The 19950-nt window shown below is 38.8% G+C and overlaps 2 protein-coding genes across 3 annotated transcripts in view; one reads left to right on the top strand and one right to left on the bottom strand.

Annotated features, from left to right (window-relative positions):
- Nucleotides 1–19950, bottom strand: part of ccn6 (cellular communication network factor 6) — a 95418-nt gene that overhangs the window by 35034 nt on the left and 40434 nt on the right. The gene's annotated exons all lie outside the window — the stretch shown is intronic.
- LOC142374786 (solute carrier family 22 member 6) overlaps nt 1–19950 on the top strand; it is a 42205-nt gene that overhangs the window by 1179 nt on the left and 21076 nt on the right. The window contains exons 2-5 of the mRNA XM_075458606.1: nt 11581–11684; nt 11857–12011; nt 12902–13070; nt 13235–13358. Of these exons, the coding sequence (XP_075314721.1) occupies nt 11581–11684; nt 11857–12011; nt 12902–13070; nt 13235–13358 (552 nt within the window). The remainder of the gene's footprint in view (nt 1–11580; nt 11685–11856; nt 12012–12901; nt 13071–13234; nt 13359–19950) is intronic.

Raw genomic sequence — 19950 nt, forward strand, 5'->3', positions numbered from 1 at the left:
CACTTATAGAAAAACAGGGAGAAAAACAACATTACATATGTTAATATTCATCTCTCAAAACAGAGAATACAAATGTAGTTGACAAATAAGTAAATAAAATGTCCCTGGGAAACATCAAATGTGTTCATTCAAAAAGATTTAAAACACGTCATCATTAATTGAGACAATAAGCAAGTAATAAGAAAGCAATTAATCATCATTTTCATAAGACTCTTCAAACACATCAGAAACCTGCAAGAGATTTGAATCTAGAAGAAGACTTGAAGACTTATCTATTGTGCGCATAATAAGACCTCTGATACAAGGTATAATGCAGCAGCTGCACAGTGCTAGTATGCTTAACCCGATAAGGATGCCTGCAATAAGTGAAAGAATCAAGGCTTTCTATTCACCGAACATTGAATCAAACCAAACTGTAAGGGAAGTATCCACACCTGAGTTTTCTGCTAACTCTTCACTGGGAGAACGGAGGCCTTCCAAGGCTCTGGTTATAGAACCATCTGATGCAGTATCAGTATCCAGTAACATGTCCAGGCTAGCCTATTCTGCCATGTCAGAAGAGATGTTGGTGCTAATTGTGCAGCCAAACCTTCAATTGCATCATAAGTATAATTAATACATCTCTGCTGGTTGTAATAAAGATAATTGATCCAGCCCACATTTTTATTAATCGTAGGCCAGAAGAAAATTGATTCAAAGCCTGCGGCTATCTGGTTTCTAGCTTACTCATCTGGGACCCCCCTGGGGATGCCGATACTATGAATCCAGAGAGTCAAAGCTGCCAAAAGGAGGTTTTAAAGAACGCTTGAGTGAGAGGTAGTAGTGAAAGGGTCAGTCGCTATATGAACATCATATACTGACATGATGTGAGCACACCTGCCCGTCCAGTTTCCTGGCAGGCTAGAGTACAGTCTGCCGTGCCCTCCACACATCCAATACATATCTGGGATTGGGCGTGTAGAATGCAAAGTGCCATTAAAAATCCGACAAGACATGGAGGAAGAATCGTATGGGCAATAAGTAAAAATAAAATTTGGAGAGGCTGTGTACTATTTGCTCCCCACCTGATAGGGACAGTAGTATTACACATGTCAAGGAAACACTGCCTAAGGTGCGTTTGAATTCATTCTTAGATTCAGGTTTGGATTCATAGCAAGCTACACTCACCAGCCACTTTATCAGGTACACCTGTTCAATTACTTGTTAACACAAACAGCTAATCAGCCAATCAGATGGCTCAATCCATTTAGGCGTGTAGAGGTGGTCAAGACAACTTGCTGAAGTTCAAAGCGAGCATCAGAATGGGGAGAAAATGGGATTTAAAGCTGCGGTCGGCAACTTTTTTTTAGTCATATTAGCTTGAACTGTCATGGGATTCTGGAAGTAGAATATTAAATAGGCTGTTTAGGAAAAATAACAAAATCTGTAGCTCCCTCTGAAGCCTGTAATCGTGCTTGCAAAAATCGAGCGCTCCCGGCTGTTTTTAACCAATTAAGTTAGGGTGGAGGAATCCTACCTGTCAATCACAGCTTGTGCACACGCTGCTGAGCGTGAGTCTGCCCCAGCTTGTGTGCGCTCACACTGGTGTGAACTCACGTGCACAACCTCGTCCACAGAGGGGGAGGGGTTTGGGGGGCGATTCGGAGCTTGTTAGAGGTTGGGGGAGGGACCTGAAAGTTGTATCAGTTCGAATTTTCCGACTTTAGACTCGCAATTTTGAAAACCTGCCGACTGCAGCTTTAAGTGACTTTGAACGTAGCATGGTTATTGGTGCCAGACGGGCTGGTCTGAGTATGTCAGAAACTGCTGATCTGCTGGGATTTTCACCCACAACCATCTCTAGGGTTTACAGAGAAGGGTCAGAAAAAGAGAAAATATCCAGTGAGCGGCAGTTGTGTGGATGAAAATGCCTTGTTGATGTGAGAAGTCAGAGGAGAATGGGCAGACTGGTTCCAGATGATAGGAAGGCAACAGCAACTCAAATAAGGCCTCGTTCCAACCAAGGAATGCAGCATACCATCTCTGAACGCACAACACGTGGAACCTTGAAGAAGATGGGCTGCAGCAGCAGGAGACCACACCAGGTGCCACTCCTGTCAGCTAACAACAGGAAACTGAGACTACAATTCACACAGGCTCACCAGAACTGGACAATAGAAGATTGGACAAACGTTGCCTGGTCTGACGAGTCTCGACTTCAGCTGCAACAGTCAGATGGTCGGGTCAGAATTTGGCGTAAACCACATGAAAGCATGGATCCATCCTGCCTTGTATCAACGGTTCAGGCTGCTGGTGGTGGTGTAATGGTGTGGGGGATATGTTCTTGGCACACTTTGGGCCCCTTAGTACCAATTGAGCATCGTTTAAATGCCGCAGCCTACCTGAGTATTGTTGCTGACCATGTCCATCGACCACAATCTTCTGATGGCTACTTCCAGCAGGATAATGCGCCATGCCACAGAGCTCATATCGTCTCAAACTGGTTTCTTGAACATGACAATGAGTTCCCTGTACTCCACAGTCACCAGCAGTGTTGGTCAAGTTACTTTCAAAAAGTAATTAGTTATAGTTACTAGTTACTGCTCCCAAAAAGTAATTGAGTTAGTAACTCAGTTACCACAATGTAAAAGTAATTAGTTACTCAGCAAAGTAACTGTGGCATTATTTTTTGTGTTCTATAACGCTGTTATGTTCTATAACATCTTTAACATCAATTATGTTTATATTAACTGATTGAATTCATTCAAGGTAAACACAAGAAACTTGTGCTAAAGGAAAAATAAAAGAAAAAATGGACCAGACTCAGTAAATATTTCCCTATACTCCCTATATAGAAGATATAAAAACACTTAATACAGTAATTTAGAACATTCGGTATTTATTTGAACTCAGTAGATTGCAGCCTGCCATATGATGCATATAAATAAATGAATAAATAAATTCTGACCCGAAAAATCGAGTGTTGTTTGTTTTCGAGTGGCTCCGTCTCCTTCGCTGGGGCTCACGCTAGCTGCATTTGGGCTTGGGGTTGGGTTAGCGCCGGTATTTCCAGTTAGAGAACGCTACCTTTGAACTTCCCTGGCTCATCGCCATTGTCGCTGTCTTGGACACAGATGTAATTCGCCAATTGATACCAAACATTACGTGAGATCCAGGGTTATGGTGAAACATCTGTAGGCCCCTTCGACGGTAAGGAACGCTTGTGAGTAAATATAAGCTTGCTATCTCCACCAAAGTTAGAGCAAGAATCAAAACTGCAAACATAATCAAAGATATACAAATCCAAAAACCGAACACCATTGTTTTCGTTTTCTAGTCTTTTTGGGAACGTTCCATCGCAGTCCTCACCTGAAACAAGTTATGTGCAATGTGCAGAGGTCTTCCGTGTATGCGTGTGAGTGTGTCTCTCTCACCGCTTTACGTCTTTGTATATTGATGAGCGGTGAGGCAAAGAGACCATTAATCAGCCATTTCAATTTCTTGTGCGTCTCCTCCCTGGTGCTGATGGACACATAAGGAAGGGTTGTCAAAAGGATCTGGGACCTTTTTACAGCGGCTGGCGTGAATCCAGGAGGCTCGCTCTGCGACCTTAACAGCTGTGTGAGTGGTTAGCAGCACTTGGAATAGTCCCGGCCACCTTTTGGATGTCCAGTGCTTCCTTCGGAATTCTGGGACAATCACCCAGTCTCGAGGTTGTGATGGGGTCCCTCAGCTGGATCAGGAAGGGCAGCTTTTACCTGTTGAGAGATTTGTGACAACACTGCAAACAATTGTTTCCAATAATGTAACATGTCATCATCACAGAGTGATGTGGATGGAAGTGGTCTGTTTCCTGGATCCATTCCCAGTCCAGGAGAACGTCCAAACAAGATCTCATATGGACTCATTTTCACTCTGTTTCTTTGCCTCATTCTCATGTAGGTTAGCACTACTGGAAGTGCATCTATCCAATTCAAACCCATTTCCTCACAATTCCCAGGAAGGCTCCCACTTCATCAGAGGCTGTTTCCACAAAATGTAAAACCTTGATCAGAACTTATCTTACCTGGGATCTAGGATGTTTGTTACAGCATAGCTGTTTGCGTGTTTTGCTGGAAATGCTTCCCATTTGGACCACAAGTCCACCATGACCAAACAGTACTTCTTACGCTTTGCAGCTGTGAGTTCAATGAAATCCATCATGAGGTGGTCAAATGGGCGAGTGGGTGGTGGGTGAGCTGCCTGGGAAGGTCCCTTTTCCTGCACTGTTAGTGGCACAGATCATGCATAGGATGAAAATCCTTTTGTAAACCAGAGTTTTGTCAGAGCATCTAACATCCCTCCTTCTGACACATTGTCTAACCCATGTGTTAACTTAGCATAATGAGGGGAAATTGCTTGGGCAAACAGGGCTTGTGATTTTTCTTTTCTATTGTTTTCTATTTTCAGAGAAAACTGCTCCATTGGACTTCCACGGGTTCTTTTCCTCCTGTGTTGCAAAGCTCTCCACAGAGGACAAAGTATCTGGCAGAGATGTCAGTAGTAGAGAAGAAGTGGAGAAGTGAGACATGTTCTGAGAGGCAGAGCTTGTCTGCTTAGCAGCCGCATCTGCTCAATCATTTCCTGTAGAAACAAAGTCTGAGATTAGGAGATCAGTATGAGACAGTATGAGATTGACACTTACAAACAGCAATAGATTTTTGGAGGAGAACAGCCTCCAAAAGAGCAGAAACTTTATCATGGTGGAGGACAGGTTTTCCATCAGATTTCAAGAACTTCCTATGTTTCCATAAGGCTCCAAAATCATGCACAACTCCAAAAGCACAACAAGAGTCTGTGTAGATGGTAATAGACTTACCAGCAGCCCCTCTGCATGCAGCAGTAAGTGCAACAAGCTCGGCTGCCTGCAGAGAAGTGAGATGGTCGTGGAGCAGATTCAAGAATATCATATGCAGTACATACAGCAGAACCAACCTTACTTTCCCCCCTTGCAGGGAAAAATAAAATGTTTCTCTAAGGTCTGGAGGTGGAGAACACTGCTGCTTCAGGAGTAGGAAGCAGAGTGGCTGGGTTCAGAACTGTTCATCTATGAACAGAAATGTTTGGAAGGTCAAGCAACAGTATTATATCTGAGCCATTCGACTGTAGAGAGATTAGAAGTCTTCTGTTCAAGAAGAATGAGAGCCACGGCATGTGGAACTAGAAGAGTAAGATCAGAATAACCAACAATATCCCGAGAGGCCAAAACAGCCTTCTGTGAGACAGCGTGGGAGTCCTGCAGCAACAGGATCCAGCTGGCAGGAGAAGGAAGCCAGGTCCAAGTTTCCCTCCACGATCCTGAAGATCAACAGAAGTCCAAAAACCATCTGTTTCATCTGCTGTTTGTGTGAAAGGTCTGGTGGGATCAGGCAGACCCAAAGTGGGGCTGTGAAAGCTTGTTCTGCCTCCGCTGTCCACTGAGATGATGGAGGAAGACCTTTCCCATGAGTCACAGCACTAAGAGGGGCTTCTGAAGAGGCATAGTTTGGAATAAACTGCCTACAATAGGAGCACATGCCCCAGAAGGGCATCAGCTGTTTCTTAGTTTGAGGTTTTGGTAAACGCTGAATGGCTTTTACATGACCCAATAATGTAAGCTGCTGTTGGACAAACTGAAGCTTTGATCGGCGAGCTTTATTTCCATGAGCACAAAGATGTTTTAAAAGTTCTACCGTGTCCTTTTCACATTGTTCAGCTGTGGGACTGCAGAAAATCAGATCATCAACATGTTGTAAAAGAGCAGTGAGTGTGAGAGATTTTAAAGCAGCACTGAAAACTGTGGGGCTTTCACAGCAGCCCTGACACAGAGCAGGCTTCCATCAAAGGGGAAAGCAGAGCAGTGATGGCTGTCTGGATGCACAGGGACACTGAAAAAAGCATTAGCTAAATCAATCACTGAATAGAACTTTGTTGTGGGAGGAGCCTGAGAAAGAATAGTGCACGGGTTGAACATCAGGAGCACGAGGCTGCGCTGCAGCAGTCACAGCCTGCAGGTCTGTGGCTCGTCCCGCCTCCTTAATCTGTTTCACAGGGCAGAGCGGGTCCCCACAGGGGAGTTTGGACATGGAACAATCACACCAGTTTTCAGCAAAGATTCAAACACAAGGACAATACCAGTAATGGTCTCAGGTTTCCATGGATACTGAGGCTGACAAGGTCTGTAATCAGATTTCTGTGTCATCACTACAGGTTCACAATTCTTTATCAGCCCAACATCATATCTGTGTGGGGCCCAAAGTTGTGATGGCAATTCCTGCAGAGCAGGGATGCTGCTGCAGCTGCTGCTGAAAGGAAATGAGAAGTGTGTGAATGTATCTGTCTGTCTGTTGGTGTGGTGTGGAGGAGAGACTCATGAGATCTGTTAAAGGCTGAATACAAAGTGTGCTTGTCTGGAATAGGTGTCCAGTCACACGTGTTTTCACACTGTTTCACAAAGTCTTGCCATTTGTCTTGTCGTGTTTTGAGAGTGAAACACAAGGTTCAGAGAATGTAAAGTTTGTCCTGGGCCGGTGTAAGAGTTAGCAACAAAGCAGACATGTGTTCCAGAACAGATCAGTGGTCACAATAGGTTCTTTTTGTACTCAAAACCAGTTTTCTTCATCAGGTTTGTCAGGCCCGTTAGACACAGAAGCAGTGCAACGTAAATCTAAAGGTGACTTAAAACCGGCGTCTACTGGAGAAACAATGTTGCAAATGTGTGTGCTGAGTTTTCCATTGATACACATAAGGATTTCTGAGCTTCAAACTGAACACCAAATGCATCCTGGTGGAGGTCGGTGACATTCAGGCCTTCTGATGCTGAGGTTAGACAATCTAAGACAATCCGATTATCCGATCAGCAGACTGATCAGACACAATTCAGAAAGTTGAACAGCATGCTTCACTGATTGTCCATGCGAGGTAACACAACGGAGAGGAATGGTTAACTTTTCCTTCACTACCTGCCTGATGCATCCACAGAACAGATGTGGTTTCCATGCATTTTCAGCTTGTTAGCAGGAAACGCAGATGACAGACCTCGCTGCTCCGGAGTCGACTAAGAAAGAAACGGGCTGGCCAGCAACAGTAAGAATCAGCTGAGGAAATGCATCGCTTTTATCAACATACTGCTCATTCTCCAAATAATTAGAACGGTGCGCGCCGCCACAGTATTGGTGAAATAAAGACAGATAATGCCTTATTTAGAGGCTGTATTGCCCTGTTCTCTCCCGTTATATGGATATACGCCGATCTCCAGTCATCTAAATATCGTCCGAATGATGCCGACTTTCACCAAACTGTTATCGGTGAGTAGAGGAACATATTTTATGCCAGAAATAAGGTGCAGGTTTAAAAAAAAAAGTTAACTTCCCCTTTAAGCTTGTTTTTTGGTTGCCACGGCGCGTAATGTCTAAATGACGTATTTCCACCTGGCGCGCGCCATGAAAGGTGGTGCGGCACGTAAGCTGGAGTTATAGTTGACGCATCGCTCACGGCGGTGGCGGCCCGTGACGTCAAAATGACGTTTCAGGCCTGGTTTCAGTGAGGAAGTGCATCTGTACAGGCATCACTAAAGCCCCGTTTCCACTGTGCAGTCCGGTACGGGTCGGTTCAGAACGGTTCGCTTATTTCAGTGTTTCCACTACCATGAAAGCGTACTGGTCCCATGGTACCCGTTACCATTTTTGTAACCTTTCTGCTTGAGGTACCTAGTACACAGGACCGGTTCCCTTGGGGAGGGAATGTGCCAAAGCACACTTGGGAATTATCGTTGCCTTTCAGGATGCAATGATAATAATAGATCGGTTTTATATAGCGCTTTTCATAATACTCAAAGTCACTTCCAGTGAACACCAGTGAATGAAACAACAGCAAATTCCCTAAAGTTCTGCCAATCTCCGTCAACGAGTTCTGGGAGTGGACGTGGTCACTGTGTTGTTTCAGTGCAGTGTGTTACAGGTGCCTGTACTGCACTTCTTCACTGAGTCAGGATTCCAATCGGTCCATCCTGTTTGTCGTTCTCTGCGCAAATTTTGACTGGTGCACGACTACGCGGCAACAAAAAAATCAGACAGGGGGAAAAGTTCGGGGGGCTCGCCTCCTTCAGCCATCATTCAGCCTGCAGAGCGGCCTGCTGTGACGCTAGGCGTCCACTATTCCGGCACGTCAAGCCGTATCCAACGCATTCAATTCATTTTCAATGAAATCCGGCCGATCGTTGTCGCCGTGCTCGCAAAGCATGCTGGGATTCCGGCACGGCGAGCGGGGGACTTGCGGCACGTCAAAAAGTTGGGCTCGCTCGAAGTTTATGCAAATTTGCCACGGCAGACGGAGTGCGTTATCCAATGACTGTAGATCATGTGATCTCCTGTGTCGGCTCAGCAGCTCTCCTCGCTCGCAGATCCACAGCCATGGTGAAATACGAAATAATTTTCCATTGCTGACGATTTATACACATTAATTTCCCTCCAAAACTCAAATTTTTAGAGGGAGAAACTTCGGTTGGTTAAAATCACAAGTTATTTACTTTTCCCCCGGAGCCCGTATGTTCTATACAACTTCGTTGAGTATTAGCGCTATATAAAACTGGTCTATTATTATTATTATTATGGCATCCTGAAAGGTAACGATAATTCCAAGTGTGTCCATTGAAGCACACTCTTTCATAACAAACAAAGAAAAGGTAACACAATACACTTAAAAGTCCTATAGCAATATTCTAAGTACTATAACAGACTATAATGGTGAGAACACATGGAACATAATGCAAGGAGGCATGTTGCCCACCTGGAGGTCAGGTGGGCAACATGCCTTTTGAAATGATAACTTCTTTAGGTTCATCAGCTATTATATAAGCAGAGGTGAGTGTGCTGATCATTGATGACAGTGCTACTCTTAGGTTGGAGAGGTTGGAGGCTGGAGAGAATCCTCCAGGATCTCAGTCACCAATCGCCCGTTCCAGACAACCGCTCATGGAATCCAAGTTTGTGGTGGAAATTTCTAGCCCCTTTCACACTGCGACCCGCTATCTTAGCGGGTCCAAATTGCACCTTCGACCCGCGTCGAGCAATGTGAACGCTTGGCGTGTTGGTGACCCGTGTCGCCTGAAGCCGAGTTCAGGGGGCGTTGCCTAGTGGCAGAGCGTCACACGAAAAACATAAAATGCTGGGCGTGTACAATGACGTAGGCACAAGCCATGCATCGGAGGTTGGGTTAAATACACCTGTCTGCATCAAATTTTTCAAACAAACGATGGCGGGACACCTTGAGAACTCATTTTTGCAATACAGTTCATGGAGATGTTACTTTACGGTGCGTCTTGCTGCGTGGGAAACCGCGCTCTCCCATCTTTCTCGCCAGCCCTTCCAGCAGAGGTCCATCTTTCACCGTCCCCGAAATGTGGCGGTAAATAACGTCCTCTGCTCGGAGGCTGAGGAGCTCGCGGACCTCCTTGTCTCCCCAGTTGGCCATATTAAAAAATGTCTCCAACTTGATGTAGGCTAAAACAGAGTAAAACTTGTCCTCACCTGTCGCTGTTGTTCTGAATCAGCTGTCCATTCTGTCTTTTAAACTCCTCACGCCACGCCCACGTCCGACCCGCGTCGATTGCGTTCACATCAAACTCGGCTCGGCAAAAAGACTAGGGTCCGACGTGGGTCGAAAGGCGAGTCGAGTTGACACGGCAGCCCGGGTCGGCAGTGTGAACGCAACAGCGGACACGCTAAATTCGTGGATTAAACACGGGTTATTCGGCAGTGTGAAAGGGGCTTCTGTTAACAGAGCGCAGTGAGTCTGTACCAAGGTTTCCCAGATTTATTATGCTTCATGAAGGAGATTAACAGAGTAACAACAGTTGTCTCTACGGCTACACGAAAACGAAACGAGGTTTTTTTTGAAAACGGGTACGAAAATTCTTGCGACCACACGGCAACGCGCTGCTGTAAAGACTCAGGTCCAGACGAAAACGGATGGAAACGATGCAGTACACATGCCACTGTGTCACGCCACACTGTGAGACAATAGAGAAGTGTTAAAATTGGCTCACAGCGTCAACGTTTGACTGACGCAAAAACGTTTTAGCTGTAACAATGGAAACGAAACGAGGCCGTTTTCAAACTTTCCCACTCTGGAACCCGTTTTCAAAAACTATCGTTTTGGGGTAGTGGTAACGCCGGCTCCGTGTGGCCGCGACAGCGAAACGATAAGAAAAAGTATCGTTTACAGTGAAAAACGTTTTCGTGTAGCCGCAGCCTAAACTTACATGAGTACACATACATACAGAGGTGGAGTATTACACAAAGGTGGGAAATGTGCATGGTGTGGAAGTTGCCTTTAGGCGAAAAGATGAGCCGAAAACTTCTCACATTAAGACTCTGTGAGTCGCGTTTATTAACTGACTAAAACTCACAGTTCCAACTCACAAAAACTGACAGTTCCAACTGACAAAAACTGACAGTTCCAACTGACAGCTCGCGCATCAACAGAACAGCTGTTATCATGAAACGTCACCGGATCTCTTAAAGAGACCGCAACTATTAAATGCATCATAACATTAAAGACGATGAACCAACAACATAACAGATAACAGAACACATATAAGAAAGTGAATTATGCCGTCAGTGTTGCGAGCACTACAATGGGACAGAAAAGATTCTTACTTGCTGACTTAGCCACCTCAACTGCGCAAGCAGATGATGCAACCAGGAAACTGTACTTATAGATAAACATGTGTAAATCATGTGAAAAACACAGGATGAGGCACCCATTGTTTGTAAGAGAGAAAAACAACACACAGCACATTCTTAAGGAGGAGCAATAGATTTTCCAACACAAGTTACATGACTAAAATGATGTAATTGGACAATGCACACGTGGAAATGAACAGGTCGCACACTGTGACTGCATTAACTTGACAGCAAGGGAGAGATCTGCAATTGATCTGGAAGTCAACAAGAACATGATGGAAAGATGTCTGAGCCCGTGTTCTAACAGTATCTAGCTATAAACTGCCGGAATATTTTTACATCAACCATTCAGAAGTGTTGAACAGATCAGAGCAGAAGCAGTCCGTTGTATCAGTAGTGGGGCTTTTTGAGAGGAAAGCTAATGAACGTGAAACAGGTTAATCCCATCAAGACCCTGACGGTTCTCAGCAAATTCTATTGCAGTTTTAAACTTGGATTTTTTTTCCAATATATGACTTGACAATAATGCTATGGGGAAAGCCAAAAGGAGCACTGTTTACTTAGGTTTATCGTTTCAGGGCCATGAATGTCAGAGATCCAATATATAATCTTTTAAAGATGTTCGGGGTGGGGAGGGAGACTATAGGTCTGACCTCGTACTGCAAGGAAAGTCAAGGGGTAACTTTCACTTTTCAAAAGTACAGTCATTTTCTGATGACTGTACTAGTGCAAGACAGATGTCCCAGTTATCTGAGCAGTCATTAAAGCTGAACAGTGATCACCACCTTTGCCCAACAGTACGGCATGCAGCTGTTTGAGTGATGGCCCCAGACTCAGAGAGCAGCTTTAACAAAATCTAACATCTTATAATAAAACTTTCTGTTGTTCCTTCTTTCAGTGGGACCTGGTTTGTGATAACGCCAGCCTGAACAATTTGGGCTCTTCCATCTACATGTTTGGTCTGCTTGTTGGAGCCGTTGTGTTTGGACATTTGGCTGATAAGTAAGTTACAAACTGTCCTTTTATCTTCAGACCATTGCTGAAGCATTTATGTAACGTCTTATATGCTTTATTTTTGTGTATTGCTTCCTGTAGATTTTGCATATGTACAATTATTCAAGCATAGTTGACATGGAATGACCAAATTCTAATATCTTGTGTCTTTTTTTGGCAGATACGGTCGCAGGATCATCATCCTCATTAGCCTGGCAATACAAGCAACTTTTGGAGTTGCAACTGCTTTTGCCCCTAATTTCTATGTCTACGCTGTCCTTCGTTTTATGGTTGGAACGTCCATCTCTGGTGTTATCATGAATGCATTTGTCCTAGGTCAGTGCTCTGCAATGTTGCTCACTGACAAAACACAAGAGACACAATTATGTCCTCCATCCATATATACCTGCTTAATCCAACTCAGGGTCGAGGGGAGACTGGAGTGTATCCCAACTGTCACTGGGCGAGAGGCAGGGTACACCCTGGACAGGTTGCCAGTCCATCACAGGACAATATCATGTTAAGCGTAGAAATAAAAAGATATAAAAATATAACATGAGTTACAACTGGTCATAGAAGCATCCAATCTGATTCCAGAAACGGAAAAAGAAATGTGTGTCTGCTGATAACAGTCTTAGGATGTAAACTGGTCATTTACCATCATGAAAATCACTGACATATTTCTAGTACAAAATGAAAAGTGAATATGTTTTGTATGATTTGAAAGGTCCAAATTTTGGTGTTAATTTTTATGAAAGGGAAATTTTAATGGTATATGAAGAACTGCATCATGGTACATGGTTTCATAGTTAGACATCAATCTATGATGATGCCTTCTCTTTACACTGGAGAAGAATAGAAATATTAAGTGATGCTATCAGCATTACAACACATTGGTAAAATGAATAAAAATTGTTTACATTGATATATCAATGAAGACAGTCCTTTAACTGTTAATGTTAGAATCTGTGCTTCATTTGTTAACCTGATACTGTAACTCTCTGCACATTCCAACATTCCAACACATGCTGTGTGTCGTGGGGATAAGACCAATGCCTTAGCTCTTTGTCATTAATGCCAAGAACCAAATTTTACCATCAGAACACTGTACTGCAATGAGATTATTAATGTAATACACTCACTTGCTCGGGTTGATAGTGTTGCAGCTCATCACTACTCTGTATTGTGTACACACACTGATGTAGTGATGTTTTCCTCCCACACAGGCACAGAATGGACAGGATTAAAACAGCGGATGTTGGCCGGTATAATCACAGACTACTTCTTTGGCTTTGGCTACATTTTACTGGCTGGAGTGGCATACCTCATAAGAGACTGGCGTAAGCTGCAGCTGGCTATATCAGCACCTGGCTTTCTCTTCATTGTCTACATCTGGTGAGTTGGCAGCACCCCCACTCTGCCTGTACTACAGGACCAGAAAAACGGTCACTCATTTTCCTGAAAGTAACTTTAAACCTAAAGCACACAAGATTAAGGAATGGGCATTTGTTTTTAAGATTGTCCCCTAAGCAATTTGCCCTCATTCCCCTAATTTTTAGGGTTTTGCCAAAATCAGCTCGCTGGTTAATGGCCAATGACAGGAGAGAGGAAGCATGGGAAGTGATCCTGAAAGCAGCACAGATGAATGGAAAGCCTCTCAGTAAAGATCTGGAGATGTGTCAGGTAAAGATGTTTATTATTTCCTACTAAATACTTAAGTTTGTTCCATCTTTTCAAAATGGCAACATATTAAAGCTGCCGTCGGCAGATTTTCAAAATTCCGAGTCTAAAGTCGGAAAATTCGAACTGATACAACTTTCAGGTCCCTCCCCCTCTGTGGACGAGGTTGTGCACGTAAGTTCACACCAGTGTGCGCGCACACAAGCTGGGGGCAGACTCACGCTCAGCATGGAAGACGTGGTTGGTGACTGTTCTGCTCAGATAATAGATAAATAATAAACCTAACTTGATTGGTTAAAAACAGCCGGGAGCGCTCGATTTTTGCGAGCACGATTACAGGCTTTAGAGGGAGCTACAGAATTCGGGATTTTTCCTAAACAGCCTATTTAATATTCTACTTCCAGAATCCCATGACAGTTCAAGCTAATATGACTAGAAAAAAGTTGCAGACGGCAGCTTTAATAAATCCACGTAACTGTCAAAACTAGTGCTGAAAATTTGCCACGTCCATGGAGAGCCAACGCTCTTTGTAGCTACCTATCAATAACTGCACAGCCATGTCATACATTTTCCAACAACAATAGCAGATTTATAATCAGAAATTCTTATGGGGAACCACCAGACATTATTCAGAATTAGCCTGCATACACACATGTGAAAATCTCTCATATTCATATGCACTACTGAAAGGTTTTCATTATATGAAAGGTTTTCAGTAGTTTATATGAAAGGTTTTCAGTAGTTTATTTGAAAGGTTTTCAGTAGTTTATATGAAAGGTTTTCAGTAGATTATATGAAAGGTTTTCAGTAGTTTATTTGAAAGGTTTTCAGTAGATTATATGAAAGGTTTTCAGTAGTTTATTTGAAAGGTTTTCCGTAGTTTATTTGAAAGGTTTTCAGTAGTTTATATGAAAGGTTTTCCGTAGTTTATATGAAAGGTTTTCAGTAGTTTATATGAAGGTAATTCAGTAGTTTATATGAAAGGTTCTCAGTAGTTTATATGAAAGGTTTTCAGTAGTTTATATGAAGGTAATTCAGTAGCTTATATGAAAGGTTTTCAGTAGTTTATATGAAAGGTTTTCAGTAGTTAATATGAAAGTAATTCAGCAGTTTATATGAAAGGTTTTCAGTAGTTTATTTGAAAGGTTTTCTGTAGTTTATATGAAGGTAATTCAGTAGTTTATATGAAAGGTTTTCAGTAGTTTATAGGAAAGGTTTTCAGTAGTTTATATGAAAGGTTTTCAGTAGTTTATATGAAGGTAATTCAGTAGTTTATATGAAAGGTTTTCAGTAGTTTATATGAAAGGTTTTCAGTAGTTTATTTGAAAGGTTTTCTGTAGTTTATATGAAGGTAATTCAGTAGTTTATATGAAAGGTTTTCAGTAGTTTATAGGAAAGGTTTTCAGTAGTTTATATGAAAGGTTTTCAGTAGTTTATATGAAGGTAATTCAGTAGTTTATATGAAAGGTTTTCAGTAGTTTATATGAAAGGTTTTCAGTAGTTTATATGAAAGGTTTTCAGTAGTTTATATGAAGGTAATTCAGTAGTTTATATGAAAAGTTTTCAGTAGTTTATATGAAGGTAATTCAGTAGTTTATATGAAAGGTTTTCAGTAGTTTATATGAAAGGTTTTCAGTAGTTTATATGAAAGGTTTTCAGTAGTTTATATGAAGGTAATTCAGTAGTTTATATGAAAGGTTTTCAGTAGTTTATATGAAGGTAATTCAGTAGTTTAAATGAAAGGTTCTCAGTAGTTTATATGAAAGGTAATTCAGTAGTTTATATGAAAGGTTTTCAGTAGTTTATATGAAGGTAATTCAGTAGTTTATATGAAAGGTTTTCAGTAGTTTATTTGAAAGGTTTTCCGTAGTTTATTTGAAAGGTTTTCAGTAGTTTATATGAAAGTAATTCAGCAGTTTATATGAAAGGTTTTCAGTAGTTTATTTGAAAGGTTTTCAGTAGTTTATATGAAGGTAATTCAGTAGTTTATATGAAAGGTTTTCAGTAGTTTATATGAAAGGTTTTCAGTAGTTTATATGAAGGTAATTCAGTAGTTTAAATGAAAGGTTCTCAGTAGTTTATATGAAAGGTAATTCAGTAGTTTATATGAAAGGTTTTCAGTAGTTTATATGAAGGTAATTCAGTAGTTTATATGAAAGGTTTTCAGTAGTTTATTTGAAAGGTTTTCCGTAGTTTATTTGAAAGGTTTTCAGTAGTTTATATGAAAGTAATTCAGCAGTTTATATGAAAGGTTTTCAGTAGTTTATTTGAAAGGTTTTCAGTAGTTTATATGAAGGTAATTCAGTAGTTTATATGAAAGGTTTTCAGTAGTTTATATGAAAGGTTTTCAGTAGTTTATATGAAGGTAATTCAGTAGTTTATATGAAAGGTTTTCAGTAGTTTATATGAAAGGTTTTCAGTAGTTTATATGAAGGTAATTCAGTAGTTTATATGAAAGGTTTTCAGTAGTTTATATGAAAGTAATTCAGCAGTTTATATGAAAGGTTTTCAGTAGTTTATATGAAGGTAATTCAGTAGTTTATATGAAGGTAATTCAGTAGTTTATATGAAAGGTTTTCAGTAGTTTATATGAAAGGTTTTCAGTAGTTTATATGAAGGTAATTCAGTAGTTTATATGAAAGGTTTTCAGTAGTTTATATGAAGGTAATTCAGTAGTTTATATGAAAGGTTTTCAGTAGTTTATATGAAGGTAATTCAGTAGTTTATATGAAAGGTTTTCAGTAGTTTATATGAAAGTAATTCAGCAGTTTATATGAAAGGTTTTCAGTAGTTTATTTGAAAGGTTTTCAGTAGTTTATATGAAGGTAATTCAGTAGTTTATATGAAAGGTTTTCAGTAGTTTATATGAAAGGTTTTCAGTAGTTTATATGAAAGGTTTTCAGTAGTTTATATGAAGGTAATTCAGTAGTTTATATGAAAGGTTTTCAGTAGTTTATATGAAAGGTTTTCAGTAGTTTATATGAAGGTAATTCAGTAGTTTATATGAAGGTAATTCAGTAGTTTATATGAAAGGTTTTCAGTAGTTTATATGAAAGGTTTTCAGTAGTTTATATGAAGGTAATTCAGTAGTTTATATGAAAGGTTTTCAGTAGTTTATATGAAAGGTTTTCAGTAGTTTATATGAAAGGTTTTCAGTAGTTTATTTGAAAGGTTTTCAGTAGTTTATTTGAAAGGTTTTCCGTAGTTTATTTGAAAGGTTTTCAGTAGTTTATATGAAGGTAATTCAGTAGTTTATATGAAAGGTTTTCAGTAGTTTATATGAAGGTAATTCAGTAGTTTATATGAAAGGTTTTCAGTAGTTTATATGAAGGTAATTCAGTAGATTATATGAAAGGTTTTCAGTAGTTTATATGAAAGGTTTTCAGTAGTTTATATGAAAGGTAATTCAGTAGTTTATATGAAAGTAATTCAGCAGTTTATATGAAAGGTTTTCAGTAGTTTATTTGAAAGGTTTTCAGTAGTTTATATGAAGGTAATTCAGTAGTTTATATGAAGGTAATTCAGTAGTTTATATGAAAGGTTTTCAGTAGTTTATATGAAAGGTTTTCAGTAGTTTATTTGAAAGGTTTTCCGTAGTTTATTTGAAAGGTTTTCAGTAGTTTATTTGAAAGGTTTTCAGTAGTTTATAGGAAAGGTTTTCAGTAGTTTTTATGAAAGGTTTTCAGTAGTTTATTTGAAAGGTTTTCAGTAGTTTATATGAAGGTAATTCAGTAGTTTATATGAAGGTAATTCAGTAGTTTATATGAAGGTAATTCAGTAGTTTATATGAAAGGTTTTCAGTAGTTTATATGAAAGGTTTTCAGTAGTTTATTTGAAAGGTTTTCCGTAGTTTATTTGAAAGGTTTTCAGTAGTTTATTTGAAAGGTTTTCAGTAGTTTATAGGAAAGGTTTTCAGTAGTTTTTATGAAAGGTTTTCAGTAGTTTATTTGAAAGGTTTTCAGTAGTTTATATGAAGGTAATTCAGTAGTTTATATGAAGGTAATTCAGTAGTTTATATGAAAGGTTTTCAGTAGTTTATATGAAAGGTTTTCAGTAGTTTATATGAAGGTAATTCAGTAGTTTATATGAAAGGTTTTCAGTAGTTTATATGAAAGGTTTTCAGTAGTTTATTTGAAAGGTTTTCAGTAGTTTATATGAAGGTAATTCAGTAGTTTATATGAAAGGTTTTCAGTAGTTTATATGAAAGGTTTTCAGTAGTTTATTTGAAAGGTTTTCAGTAGTTTATTTGAAAGGTTTTCCGTAGTTTATTTGAAAGGTTTTCAGTAGTTTATATGAAGGTAATTCAGTAGTTTATATGAAAGGTTTTCAGTAGTTTATATGAAGGTAATTCAGTAGTTTATATGAAAGGTTTTCAGTAGTTTATATGAAGGTAATTCAGTAGATTATATGAAAGGTTTTCAGTAGTTTATATGAAAGGTTTTCAGTAGTTTATATGAAAGGTAATTCAGTAGTTTATATGAAAGTAATTCAGCAGTTTATATGAAAGGTTTTCAGTAGTTTATTTGAAAGGTTTTCAGTAGTTTATATGAAGGTAATTCAGTAGTTTATATGAAGGTAATTCAGTAGTTTATATGAAGGTAATTCAGTAGTTTATATGAAAGGTTTTCAGTAGTTTATATGAAAGGTTTTCAGTAGTTTATTTGAAAGGTTTTCCGTAGTTTATTTGAAAGGTTTTCAGTAGTTTATTTGAAAGGTTTTCAGTAGTTTATAGGAAAGGTTTTCAGTAGTTTTTATGAAAGGTTTTCAGTAGTTTATTTGAAAGGTTTTCAGTAGTTTATATGAAGGTAATTCAGTAGTTTATATGAAGGTAATTCAGTAGTTTATATGAAGGTAATTCAGTAGTTTATATGAAAGGTTTTCAGTAGTTTATATGAAAGGTTTTCAGTAGTTTATTTGAAAGGTTTTCCGTAGTTTATTTGAAAGGTTTTCAGTAGTTTATTTGAAAGGTTTTCAGTAGTTTATAGGAAAGGTTTTCAGTAGTTTTTATGAAAGGTTTTCAGTAGTTTATTTGAAAGGTTTTCAGTAGTTTATATGAAGGTAATTCAGTAGTTTATATGAAGGTAATTCAGTAGTTTATATGAAAGGTTTTCAGTAGTTTATATGAAAGGTTTTCAGTAGTTTATATGAAGGTAATTCAGTAGTTTATATGAAAGGTTTTCAGTAGTTTATATGAAAAGTTTTCAGTAGTTTATTTGAAAGGTTTTCCGTAGTTTATTTGAAAGGTTTTCAGTAGTTTATATGAAAGGTTTTCCGTAGTTTATATGAAAGGTTTTCAGTAGTTTTTATGAAAGGTTTTCAGTAGTTTATTTGAAAGGTTTTCAGTAGTTTATATGAAGGTAATTCAGTAGTTTATATGAAAGGTTTTCAGTAGTTTATATGAAGGTAATTCAGTAGTTTATATGAAAGGTTTTCAGTAGTTTATATGAAAGGTAATTCAGTAGTTTATATGAAGGTAATTCAGTAGTTTATATGAAAGGTTTTCAGTAGTTTATTTGAAAGGTTTTCCGTAGTTTATTTGAAAGGTTTTCAGTAGTTTATTTGAAAGGTTTTCAGTAGTTTATATGAAAGGTTTTCAGTAGTTTATATGAAAGGTTTTCAGTAGTTTATATGAAGGTAATTCAGTAGTTTATATGAAAGGTTTTCAGTAGTTTATATGAAGGTAATTCAGTAGTTTATATGAAAGGTTTTCAGTAGTTTATTTGAAAGGTTTTCCGTAGTTTATATGAAAGGTTTTCAGTAGTTTATTTGAAAGGTTTTCAGTAGTTTATATGAAAGGTTTTCAGTAGTTTATATGAAGGTAATTCAGTAGTTTATATGAAAGGTTTTCAGTAGTTTATATGAAAGGTTTTCAGTAGTTTAAATGAAAGGTTTTCAGTAGTTTATATGAAGGTAATTCAGTAGTTTATATGAAGGTAATTCAGTAGTTTATATGAAAGGTTTTCAGTAGTTTATATGAAAGGTTTTCAGTAGTTTATATGAAAGGTTTTCAGTAGTTTATATGAAGGTAATTCAGTAGTTTATATGAAAGGTTTTCAGTAGTTTATATGAAAGGTTTTCAGTAGTTTATATGAAAGGTTTTCAGTAGTTTATATGAAGGTAATTCAGTAGTTTATATGAAAGGTTTTCAGTAGTTTATATGAAGGTAATTCAGTAGTTTATATGAAAGGTTTTCAGTAGTTTATATGAAGGTAATTCAGTAGATTATATGAAAGGTTTTCAGTAGTTTATATGAAAGGTTTTCAGTAGTTTATATGAAAGGTAATTCAGTAGTTTATATGAAAGTAATTCAGCAGTTTATATGAAAGGTTTTCAGTAGTTTATTTGAAAGGTTTTCAGTAGTTTATATGAAGGTAATTCAGTAGTTTATATGAAGGTAATTCAGTAGTTTATATGAAAGGTTTTCAGTAGTTTATATGAAAGGTTTTCAGTAGTTTACATGAAGGTAATTCAGTAGTTTATTTGAAAGGTTTTCAGTAGTTTATATGAAAGGTTTTCAGTAGTTTATTTGAAAGGTTTTCAGTAGTTTATTTGAAAGGTTTTCAGTAGTTTATAGGAAAGGTTTTCAGTAGTTTTT

Source organism: Odontesthes bonariensis, chromosome 24 (genome assembly GCF_027942865.1).
Source record: "Odontesthes bonariensis isolate fOdoBon6 chromosome 24, fOdoBon6.hap1, whole genome shotgun sequence".
Lineage (NCBI taxonomy): Eukaryota > Metazoa > Chordata > Actinopteri > Atheriniformes > Atherinopsidae > Odontesthes > Odontesthes bonariensis.